The 12,864-nt window shown below is 39.3% G+C and overlaps 2 protein-coding genes across 2 annotated transcripts; one reads left to right on the top strand and one right to left on the bottom strand.

The window, feature by feature from the left end:
- The first annotated feature begins 438 nt into the window (after positions 1-438).
- Positions 439-2,776, top strand: LOC109412374 (U3 small nucleolar ribonucleoprotein protein MPP10). Its single transcript, XM_019686028.3, has 2 exons — positions 439-717; positions 782-2,776. The coding sequence occupies exons 1-2, from the start codon at positions 617-619 to the stop codon at positions 2,724-2,726; spliced, it is 2,046 nt and encodes a 681-aa protein (XP_019541573.3). The 5' UTR covers positions 439-616; the 3' UTR covers positions 2,727-2,776.
- A 6,768-nt stretch (positions 2,777-9,544) lies between these two features.
- Positions 9,545-10,782, bottom strand: LOC109401408 (anamorsin homolog). The gene is made up of 5 exons (XM_019673960.3): positions 10,536-10,782; positions 10,274-10,471; positions 9,996-10,184; positions 9,803-9,927; positions 9,545-9,737 (listed from the first exon to the last, which is right to left on the bottom strand). Exons 1-5 carry the CDS (start codon positions 10,675-10,677, stop codon positions 9,624-9,626), a joined length of 768 nt encoding a protein of 255 aa, XP_019529505.2. The 5' UTR covers positions 10,678-10,782; the 3' UTR covers positions 9,545-9,623.
- Between the last annotated feature and the right edge of the window lie 2,082 nt (positions 10,783-12,864).

Genomic DNA, 12,864 nt, shown 5'->3' with positions numbered 1-12,864 from the left:
CATTGGTTTCTTTTTGGACAAATGTTTGACCCTGTGTACTTAAGGGCTCTTAGTTTATTAATGCTATTTGGTCAAATGACCAGTCGCGGCGTTGGCATCGCTTTTGACCTTGTTTGATGTACGCTCACTAGTGTGATTCAGGTAATTTGGACAGACCGTTACGCGTATATATTTTGGACACCTCCATTTGATTTTACCGTAAGTGTCCAAATTATATACGCGTAACGGTCTGTCCCAAATACCTGCAGGTATTCATGAATTCCCCTACCGCCACAGATAAAGTTCAAGTTTGATTATTTAACTAAAATTCGAGCAGATTCACATTTGTACCAATGACGGTGTAACTTGCCAAACCCTTTACATTTCATTCCACGATGATCGATTAACAGTCATCGTCATCAATCATCCATCATCAACGCAGCTTGTTTACATGAGAAACGTCAAAATAAAAACACGCGAGTTTTGATCTTGCGAACGCATTGCTCATTCCTTGCAGCGGTTGCCTCATAATGTGGAAATTATAGTATTTATTTAAAATTGAACTCAAAATTCCAGTAATACATCGTCTAAAATATATAAATTGATATAAACATCGGTGTGCTAATCAACAAACACAATGGTGAAGGCAATGAACGGAACAATGCCCCTAAAGAAGGGGCTTAAAACAGTGCTGAAGAAATTCCGCGATCACACGAAAAATCCGGAGGTTTTCTTAACGTGAGTATCATATGATAACGTTTTTAGGGTCAATATCAACCAGTCCTTTATATTTCACCTTCAGAGCTCAAACGACACGAGCAGAAAAGATTAAGGCGTTGGTAAAATCGCTGTACGATTATGGCCAAACGCTGGATTCGAACGAGCATCTCGAGGGCAGTAAGCCCTATCTTGACGAGCTAGTCGTTGACGAGATGGACGAGGAGCAAATCTGGCAGCAGCTGGAGTTAATGAATGAGCATCTGTTGGGTGACGATCTTCCGAAGACGTCCAAGTTGCTGTCGGTTAGCGAGAAGCGACTTCAGTTGCCCTTCCGCACAGACAACGACGAAGATATCGATGGTCAGCAGGAAGATGAAGAGATGGCCAGTGAAGACGATTTGGAGGAACAGGAAGAAGTGACTCCGAGGAAGCCTAAGAAAAAGGCGAACAAATCCGGAGAAAAGAAATCTAAAAAGAAGAAATCTATTGTGGATGATGAGTTCTTCAAGCTGGAGGACATGGCACGCTTCTTGGATGAGGAAGATGCGCGTGAAATGAGACGACAGGCTGGTAAACCGGAGAAGAATCCTTTGATAGAAATCGATTACTTCAATGAAAAGGCTGGCGAAGATGAGGATAGCGACGAAGAAGACATGAAGTACGCTGACTTCTTTGAACACGACGAGGATGAGGATGAGAGCGGGGAAGAGGAAGATGATGGTTATGGACACTCCGATGGCGGAGAAAATGATGAAAACGAAGAAGAACAAGATGAGCAGGACGATGAAAAGGATAGCCAGGATAATGATTCTGAAGCTGAAGAAGTCGAAGAAAAGATAGAAGACGATGACTCCGAGGATGAAATGGAACGAAACCGACGGTTGCGGTTTGAGCTTTATAGTAACTCCGGTGATTTCATGCCTGGAAGTTATACTTCAAAACCAGATGAACCGCTTTCGAAATCGGATGAAGACGATGATGGAGAGAACGAAAAAGAGGAAGAACAAGTAAAAGAGGTTGAAAAGGAAGAACAGGAAAACGGCCCGAAGTCGTCTTTTGAACTGAGACAAGAGAAATTACAGCAGAAGATTCATAAAATGGAAAGTCAAATGCTGCAGGATAAGCCATGGCAATTGAAAGGAGAAATTTCGGCAGACACTCGACCGCAAAATTCCCTGCTAGAAGAGGTACTGGAATTCGAATCGACTACTCGTCCTGCTCCGGTTGTGACCGAAGAAACCACCATGCGTCTCGAAGACATCATCAAGCAGCGGATAAAGAACAAAGCGTACGATGATGTGGAGCGTAAGATACGCCCACCAGACAATCCTCGAGAATACCGTAAACAGCTGGTACTCGACTCGGAAAAGAGCAAGGAATCATTGGCCCAAATTTACGAAAAGGACTATCTCAAGCGGCTGAAAGATGTCAACCCTGATGCTCAAGAAACCGAAGAGGAAGAACCCAAAGAGCACAAGGAAATACGCAACATAATGAAAACTCTGCTTGCGCAGTTGGATGCCCTGTCGAACTTCCACTACACTCCGCGCCCAGCCGTTCCGGATCTAAAGATAATCACCAACACTCCGGCCATCAACATGGAAGAAGTCGCTCCGGTGGCCACGAGCGATGCCACGCTTCTCGCACCGGAAGAGGTACACAACCGACCGAAAGGCGACGTCATGGCCAAAGGAGAGCGGACCAAAACCGATAAGAATCGCGAACGGCGGTTGAAGAAGCGCTTCCAGCGGGAAAAGTTCCAACGCCAGGCGGAAAAGGAGCAGAAGCAGCTGGAGAAGGGCTACAAACCGAAGGGCAAGGACCTGCAGGAGAAGGTACTGAAGAAGGTGTCGCAGGCGAAGAACGTCAGCACAATGGCGGAAACCAAGGGAGTGTCCAAGTCGTCGACCGCATTTTTCTCGCAGTTGCAGGATGAAGTCAGTTCCCAGATTAAGAGCAAGACGGATCCGGGTCGAAAGAAAAATAAGAAGAATGCTGGAGTGCTAGCCACGCATATCAAGCTGTAAGTGTTATGTAAGTACAATGTTGATTCAATTATATAGTAGGAAGATTAAAACCCAGTAACAAGTAATTGTGATGACAGCCATCATGTCTCATAAAACCAAGGTGCTGGGAGGAGAGTTACTAGTTCGATTCCCGGATGGTCTATAGGATTTTTTCTCTATTTAAAACTTTTTTTTGGCATGGAGTAGGTAACTATCATGTGCTATCATCATACATATTCCTAAAGGACAGACCTGTTAGAATCCCGAAATGGCCGCCACAATAGTCGATTTTGGCACCTACTCACAATTTCGAGCGTACAAATCTTTACGTGAACAAAATTAGCGCACTTGATCTTCTTTATGTTAAGCTTATTGCAAGTGAGCAAGAACCAAATAATAAAAAGCACTGTTGTTTTACGCTGGCTTCAGGATCTTCTACCGACTTTTCGAACTACATATCTAAGCAGAATACCCTCTTCTAAGAAATGCTATCAGTTATGTACCGTCGTTCGTGGTAACATTGGTCACAATTTTCGATCTTTCTTGAATAATTCTCTTGTTAAAGCAAACTTTACATGTTATATATTTTTAAAACAAGTACTGGCCCTCTGAGTATGTGTTGAGCTACTCTAAAAAGTATTGTAAAACTTTAAAACATGTTTAAATAGACTTTTTAATCTTATTTTTGATTTTGCTGATTTGAGGTAGCATCGATCATGCCAGTGATTAATGTTCGTTTGTGTTGAAAATACCTTTACTTACTAAATAAGGGGTCACTGATTTCGAATATGTTGTCCAAATTTTTATAAGTTATGTACTTTTTGAGTTATTTTAGGATTGAAATCCTCCAAACCGCGAATAACGCCTAAAGGTAGGCAATGGCTTTAGAAATTGATAGCCTACTTTTATTAAATCGTATATTTCATTGAAAAAGAAAATTTATTTTAAAAAAATCGTTTTTTAAATCCAAGATCAGGATATCATATTGAAGTAATACAGTGATTTCGAAACTCATATTGTATCTAGCCAAGCATGAATGTTTGACAATGTATCTCATTGCGTTACGAAACACAGTTATGATAAAATCGATTTATTTCAATGTTTATGAAATTCAATTTTCAAGAATTGCCTGTCATTTAATAGCTAAATGATAGCAGATTACGATATACCATTCGATAGCAGAAACTGCTGCAATGTAAATTGCTTATTTGAACATTTCATGAGGTCTTACCCTGCTGATCAATGATACTCCGATTTACGGTACCTTTTAATTTATTTAGCTTATCCTTTGACAGATACGCGTATTTCGACTACCACTTGTAATCTTCTTCAGTGTCAGTTATCCACATAGAGATGAGCGGAAGTTACATATGTCGATTCGGCAGCGGCAAAAGTTTCTTTATGAACATAAACTTTTGAAAGCAGAATTAACTAAATACTACTTACTTACTTACTAATACTTACTAAATTTACATATGCCATCAAATTCTCGATAATAAAAATAAATATTTGTAATATGTTTATTGTCGATTGCAATACCGTTCAAACAACGCCTTCCTACAAACAATAAACATGTTCATTTGGCTCACACTGTGACAGTTCTCTCTGCTCGATTGGCTCACAATGGCCGCCTTCGCACATCTCTATTATGTAGGAATACTAGTTTGGACCACATTGCTTATGACCGCTTACAGTCCCATATTTGTTGGCTTTCCTATTCATATAGGACAGCTATGAGGTCATAGACAGCACATTAATTCTACAATAGTGAAAGCAAAGACAAAAGCTTTGGTGAAAGTGCTAAAAATAATATGAAGAAACTTTTCCGAAAAGATCAAATATCTAAAATCAATTATTTAGGCTTAAATTTTTTTGTCCAGCTAGAGGGACCAGGGCTGCTTTAATTGGTCTGCGTTAGCAGCAGCAGAGATACAGAATTTCCTGAAGCGCCATTTGCGATTATACATCTGCCTAGACCAACACCATAAAGCACTCGTTCTTCGTCTACCCAATTCCTGTGAAATGGTGAATCCTCGTGCTGTTTCGGATGATTATGATTTTGACTTCAACCGCTTGGTAGACTATAGGAGGCATTATTTTGCAATGCCGGAGTTAATGAAGCAGTTACAACCTACTGCAAAATAAAATGTTGTTCAGTGCAGTCCAGAGAATATAATTGTAAAAAGTACAAAACAAGCAACAAAGAAGGCGCGGCGATTACGCTTTATCCCATCTAGTAACAAATAATAACATGATTCCGAAATAGTAGTTTACGCAACAAGGTGCAGAATGAAGATTTTTACAGCACGAGTCGTACATTTATCCAACGAGGCTTGCCGAGTTGGATAATTACGACGAGTGCTGGAAAAATCGAGTTCTGCACCGAGTTGCGTACAACGTTTTTTGCAATTTCATAAATTACCGCTTGAGGATAGTTTTTAACAAAAATTTTCATCAAACTGTACACTGATGTTCATAGCCATGTTTAAGAAAGTCTGATCATAACAGGTTATACTGTGCATTTGTCACATTTTTTCAGAGCTGCGTCCAGAAATCACCAAGAAGTTGATCAAAACTGAAAACAGTGCTGTAATGGTTCATTACGCAACGCAAATCAGTGCTATAATGAACCATTACAGCACTGTTAATTTGGTGTGGGAAAGAAGGCCTTTTCCTGTCAGATTTGCGTGAGGTAAAACAGCCTATTACGATGAGAAATTGCAAAAAATTTTTTTTGCAATTTCTCATCGTAATAGGCTGTTTTACCTCACGCAAATCTGACAGGTAAAGGCCTTCTTTCCCACACCTAATTAACAGTGCTGTAATGATTCATTACAGCACTGATTTGCGTTGCGTAATGAACCATTACAGCACTGTTTTCAGTTTTGGTCAACTTCTTGATGCTTTCTGGACGCAGTTTTGAAACATTGTGACAACTGCACAGTATAACCTATTATGATCAGATTTTCTTAAACATTGGCTATGAACATCAGTGTGCAGTTTGATGAAAAAGTTTTGTTGAAAACTATCCTCAAGAATAATTTATGAAATGCAAAAAACGTTGTACGCAACTCGGTGCAGAACTCGATTTTTACAGCACTCGTCGTAATTATCCAACTCGGCAAGCCTCGTTGGATAAATGTACGACTCGTGCTGTAAAAATCGTCATTCTGCACCTTGTTGCGTAAACTACTAGTTGCGTACTTTTCAGCTTATGATCGCATATCAATCCCATATTTTTTGAGATTCCTATTCATATGGGACAGTTAGGCGATCATAGGCTGTTTTCAACTCGTCAATAATCGATTATTACTAACCCAAAATCGAAACTGTTTGATGATAGATCTTCAGCAGTCTTGTAGTGTTTGCCGACTAGAAGTTACATGTCTTCTTCTTCTTTATGGCTCTACGTCCCCACTGGGACTTGGCCTGCCTCTCTCCAACTTAGTGTTCTTTTGATCACTTCCACAGTTATTAATTGGAGGGCTTTCTTTGCCAGCCATTGCATGAATTAGTATATTGTGAGGCAAGCACAATGATACACTATGCCCAGGGAGTCGAGAAAATTTTCCCGACCGGAACGGGAATCGAACCCGCCGCCTCCGGATTGGCGATCCATAGCCTTAACTGCCTTAACTTACTATTCCTAGTATTTCCTATTATTATCGATTACTATTAAAAGTTTAGAGTTGCATGCCCCCGACAATAGGAACCTTCTTCGCCGACTTGAAGCGAATTTTTGTTAATAATCTGTCGAGCCACTGCATAAATTCGCATCACCTTATGTACGCCTACGATCTTAAGATATACCGGATCATAAGCTCGCTGGTGGATTGTGCAGTCTTGCAACAAGATATCAACGCTGCTTGGTGTGCCTCAAACAAAAAGAAGCTGAACACGATATCAAATGTAAGGTAATTAGTTTCAGCAAGTCGCAAACGCTGTTGGTTTTTGATTACAGAGCAAATTGTAGGACCGAGTGCACTTCTTCGAGGACGCAGGAGGAATTATGGAATGCAAGTTAAGCTTTAACGACCACGTAAGCTCGACAACCGCTAAATCTTTTGCTGTACTTGGGTTCATACGACAGCCCCTTGATCCGTACGCTTTGAAAAGTGTTTACTGTTCGCTTGTCTCAAGTATTTTTGGATTATGCGGTTCAAATCTGAACTCCGTACATGGAAACCCAAATCGAACGTATAGAGATGCAGCCACCGATACAACAATCGATGTCAACTTATAAGACTGAACTGGAGCCATTGCGCAAGCACCGCTTGCTTTTACCGAAGACGACTTATAACTCTGTCTTGTTATTAGCCGTCTTCGCTTTTACAAAACATACCTGTTTGCGTACGATGTGCTTAGCAACAGGATTAACTGCCCACAATCTGTTCAGCAAGCGCGTTACTTTGCACCGGCACGCCAAACACGCCAGCGAACTTCTTTCACGACAGCTCGAAATCATACAGTTTACGGCCAAATGCACTGAACGATGTGAAATGTTTCGACTGAAGTATAATAAGAAGAACTCATTTTAAGAATATTATTAGAAATAGTATATAGTTAAGTATTAAACCCAAGAATAAATCAGTCTTTTGAGTTTAGCTGAAGACGGTACAAAAAATAAATATTCCAGCGAAAAAGCTAGCAAAGTTGGAAATTCCAGGCTTTATGCAGGGTGTCTACTACCTGGAAAAACCTGGAATTATCAGGGAATTTTACTCGACTTGGAAAAATCCTGGAATTCTCAGGGAATTCTGGTGATCATCAGGGAATTTCTGTGTTTATCATTTTAATACAAATTTTCAGATAGAAATGCCTCAAAGCGAATGAAAATTTCGGCTGCGCTGCTATTAACCACCCGCACGTTAAATATTATTTATCAGTACTTTTTTCACAGCACTCTCCTATTTTATGTTTTACCTATTTCGGAAAACTGAGTCGACATGCTTTTATTGTTAGAATTTTGAATTCTCAAATCTTTCAATCTATTGCAGTGTTAAATATTGGCTTAGTGGCTTAAGTTGATTAAGCTATTTTTATTTATTTCCATGTGAATGAACTGTCTTGCAGATTTTATTGAGGTTTGCCTAACAAATTCGCAATAGCCTGTAGCTGTTGGAAAATACCTGAAGGAACTTAAAGATACATTTAGAGCGTAGTTCCTGAAACTCCTGCAGAATATTATTGAACAATTGGAACTTCTGGCGGGTTCGATGTTAATTGTTAACTAACTATTGTTAATGTTAACTAGATGACTTCTGGAAGAATTTTTAGATATTTTTCTAACCATTTCTGAAACGTTTTTAGAACAACTCATAAATAATTCTTAAAAATGTTTAAAAGAATGTTCATCTCTCTCTTTCCCATAGTTGCTTCTGAGCTCCACATATTTTAACGAACTCGAGAGAAACTATATTCGATGGACATAATGCAATAGTTTTGGAACATGATTACCAACTCATTAGTATATCTCAATTGTCAATTACTTGTTTAGAGAGTGAAACTATTGACAACCAAAACTATTGAATTACAATTTTTTTTCTATTAATTTTGAATGTAGCCCATCTCTAACAATGTGTGTTCGTATACTTTTGGTAAAACGATGTTTTGAAGTAAAGTAATCGTTCAAATTTGTTGTGGAGAAAAGAATTAAAATATTCTGAAGGAATTAAGAAATTCCTCTAGTTGCATTTATGTGGATATTTTTTAAATTGTAACTGGCAGTATCATTTCTTGAGCTCGATTTGAATAGGTCGTATGTGCTTTTGTCGATTAAAAATTCGATCAGTTGGATTCGCTTATTGTAGCGAAAACCGTTGAAATTGAACAAAGTTGATACATACAGCAGAATCCTCACAAAATAAGCTTTCCGTTCCATCATTAAAAGTCTCAAAAATATCTTCCATATTGCTACAATAACTAAAATAAACTGATCGAATTTTATATCGTCAAAAGCACATACGACCTATTCAAATCGAGCTCCAGATTTGAAGTCAATTCTTTTGAAACTCTAAAGGATTTTCTGACTGAAGTCCAATAAACATATCTATCATTGTTGCTAGCAATTTCTATAAAAGGAGGAATCGCTAGAGAGAAGAATGTAGCGAAATTCCTGAAAAATACATACTTGAGCGATTCTTTTGCGAAATCAATAACGTGCGCAATAACTGAAGATATCCGTGAAGTGTTTCTTTGAGGATTTGTTTAAAAGCGTTAGCTGCAATTTTTAAAATGTCCGATAATATTTAAGAAAGTTTGCCCAAGAAACTCTCGAAAGATTTTTTTGCTGGAACTGCCAAGCTTACCTTATACAAAAATATAGTGTAACTTCTTGTTGTTTTCTTTGCAAAATTCCTTCATAAATTAATGAACAAAATTTTAAACAAAAATTCCCCTAAAGTATCGCCAAGATTGTATTAAGAATTCCATCAGAAATTCTATCATCTCGTGCTTCTGTCCTAAATGCTGGTGGAATGTTCTCCTTAAATGTCATTATAGTTGGAACTAGAAATTTCCCAAAAAGTTGCGTTTCCACGAATTTCTAGAAATCTGAAAACATGTTGAGTTTAGTCGATTTGTTAAACCTGGAATTAATTTCAAAAACCTGGAAAAATCCTGGAAATATCAGGGAATTTCATTTTTATAATTGAATAGGCACCCTGTTATGTATGTCAACGGTGGCCTGGTTTCAGCGAGAAATACCCATGGGTTTAATTATCAAGAATACAATAATTAATCTTTTTGAAAAGCATTATACCTACAAGAGCTAAAATGGAAAATAATAAGAAAGGACGTCATCGCAGTTATTTTATTTTTGCTTTTCTGGTATAATTACCATACTGCATCAAAATCAAATATTATTCTCGTTCATTCTCCAAATTCAGTTATCGCATACACTTGGAAATATTGTTTACCTCAAATATCGGCGCGCATCTGAGTGTCCGACAGTTGAATCTTTTCGCCCGGCTTGAAAGCAGGCATCCCAAGATACGGACAGGTGGCACAACGGAATGCATCTCCCAGGTAGCACTGTAAGAAACATTCCCAACAAACATGTTACGTCAGCAGAAATCTATCACACAGTAAATACTTACGCTTCCACATGATGACTTCGCTTCTTTGTTTGCCACAGCAGATCCTTTCGTTTCCGCCTCAAGTTCCTCGGCCAGACCGCATGAGCAGTCCTTGCAGGCCTTGCGTTTGCCGGTTGTTCCGCATACTAAAGAGAAAAAGAAATCATTCATGCATAAAAATTGCTGCGCAAGTAGGTAGAGCCGCTTATTGAACCTCTCAGTGACTCGGCCGATGGTTTGATCTTGTCTTCCTCGTCCAGCAACTCATCCGCGTCTATGCGTTCGTCTTCATCGTCATCGACATCCAGTTTCCAAACGGCGGCCACCTTCGCTTTGTTGCCTCCTCCCAAGGACAGCTTGGCCGCCGATCCAATTTCGTAGTTCGGTTTTTCTCCGACAAAAACTGCGGAAGGGTGAAACGCATCCATATAGCAATACTCTTCCACAATCAAAGCTACGTGACTAGATAACAGATAACAGTAGCGTACATACCATTGCCCTCCAGTGATGTGATGTTGATAAAGCCAGACATCAGCAAGTTCGAACGGGTCGCATCGGCATTCGCTGAGTCATCCTTGAACACTACCTTGCCCTTCGGTTTCACCAACTTGAGCAAACTAGATGCCATTTCGGCGTTTTCCGATGGAACGTTCGCCAGCACCACATCAAACTGCGATTGTCCGTAACCAGCTGAAATCAATATTAAGAATATTACCGACTAATATTATTATTTTTTGTAGGACGAAGTTCTCACCAAGTAGAACACGATCAGCATTCTCTACGTTCACCTGCACGTTTGGAATGGCTTTCAGTTGGTTCACTTCCTGTTCTATATCCCCACTGATTGTCCCATTCCATATGTACAGAACGTGGTTGTTTTCCTGCACAAAGTTCATTTTTTTTAATGAGCGAAATATTTATGTTTCAAAATCAATTTTTTCCGCTTAAACAAAACTAAACTGCGCTGCACCGCGATAAATTCGAAAGTCTCCCTTTTCTGCTGGAGCTGGACCGTCTGAACTGACTGTCATCAGAGAAAATAGGTAGAGAAGCGAAGAGTGAACAGCCGTCTGAACCTAGGATAGGATACGACAACTAGTCAGCCCAAAAGAGACCAATTTGGGGACCAATAATCTTAGCAACGCGGAAAAACAAGACAGCAAGCTGTGAAATTAGACAGAGAAGTTGCAGGTGTCACATCCTATCCTAGGTCTGAACGGCAACACTTTTTCTGTTTTGATTTCGTAACTCGGATGTTGGCAACTACCGAAAAACAGATTAATCCACCTATCGAGGGTAGTGTCTTTCTCGTGTACTGCATTAGAAAATGATTTATGCTGTTGATTTATTAACAAGAAATCATCTAAAATGTATACCAAAAAGGATCAATTTTCGTCAATTTAAGGAATCAATGTTATTTACAGTAATATCCTTGATATTTAAAAATATTGGTAAGAAAATGTTTCGAATGATCGCAATACTTATCATGAATTATGCGGCAATCGTCAAGGTTTGTTGATTTTGTTCGATAGGATACCAGTTTGACGGTTCGATAAGGTTTTTTTGGCTTCACACTCTTCGCTTCTCTACCTATTTTCTCTGAACAAAACATGATCGATTTGTACTGCAGGGTTGCAGCGGTTTTTGACTTGGCTTGTCGCCGCGATGAGCTTCAAAAAGTAATGATTCGAGCAGGTTAAGGTGAAACTATACATCATATTTTGTGCTCATTCTGTATTGTATTTTTTACGAATGATCAGACTTTCATGACGAAATTGAACTCGCCCAAAAATCGTGCTCATCAGTCATTTTCAACAGCTTTTCGCCTTCCGACCCTGATCCAGGCGAAAGCAGCTGATTTTGTTATGACAACATAAGCAGCTGGTAGCAAGAGAACAATCAGGATGAACGTAAACATCGGAATACCAGCTGATTTTGTTGTGTAAACATGACCAGCTGGTAGTCCGAGAACAATGAGAACCAATGGTAAACATTGCGTCGGCGGGCGAAACCTGTCATAAAATCGAGCGAATTGCTAAAGGGTGGCAACAAAGAGCGACAGCGAAATCGATAGCGAAATCGGAGAAGGACGAAATTTATTGCACTGAAGTCTAATCAGTAAAAAAATCGCAATAAATGGGGCGACGTTACACAAGTCGAAGTCGTAAATATCGATGTCACGAATCTCGAATCGAATAAAGTGAGTCTTCGTGTAAATCATGCTAAAATGGAAAGGATTCGCTTTAAGTTGACTTTACTAGGAAAATGGCTACTTTAGAACGGCTACTAATCGGTGGAATACAAGTAGCCGATAAATCCACAATATTCGAGACACTTTATCTCTGCTCAGCCCAAACTTTGCATTCAATGAGCCATTTTACGAAGCGACAACATTGATATTGATACTGTAGTGGATATAGGGCACTGCGCTGTTTTGATTTTGAATGGGATTTTGACGTTTCTTGGCCTTGTTGTTTACACAATTTCTGTAGGAGTGTAAGAGAAGGAGAGAATTTCATGCAGTGCCCTATGATTAGATTGATTGATTTTAATTTATTGTTCTTCTTCTTTTTTTTTGGATCCACGTCCCCATTGGGACTTGGCTAGAAATCCTCTACATAGAGATGAGCGGAAGTTACATAATATGTCCAGGCCTGGATTAAGGATTGTGGGGGCCCGGGGCCCCAGCTGAACTGGGGGCCCTTCAGAGAGATAAGCATTTTTTTTCTTTATTTTCGAATAGTAGTTGAGCAATATAAAAAATAAAGTTGATGTTAGCAACCAAACAACCCAAGTAACCATTAAGCCGTAAAAGTGGCATTAATTCGGCTCTATAGTCGAATATATAACATGGTTAACAGAGCTAATAAGTTCTATATCCTCTAATAGAGCTGCTCAAAAGCCATTTTGGCGAATTATTCGGCTGATATACGGCCTGCTGAAACCATTCGTACTGAGCAAGTACCGAGTCTCTGGAAAAAGAGCTGTCAAAAATTGGAAAAAGAAAAAAAAATATAACTTGTTTATCTTTTGCCTTTTCTTGCGTCTTGTGTTTCTATCGAACTTTTTTGCTGCTCGCTTCA

This window comes from Aedes albopictus, chromosome 2 (genome assembly GCF_035046485.1).
Source record: "Aedes albopictus strain Foshan chromosome 2, AalbF5, whole genome shotgun sequence".
NCBI classification, from domain to species: domain Eukaryota; kingdom Metazoa; phylum Arthropoda; class Insecta; order Diptera; family Culicidae; genus Aedes; species Aedes albopictus.
Note: the sequence above shows the minus strand (reverse complement) of the source record. Positions and strands in the feature narration are given on the sequence as shown.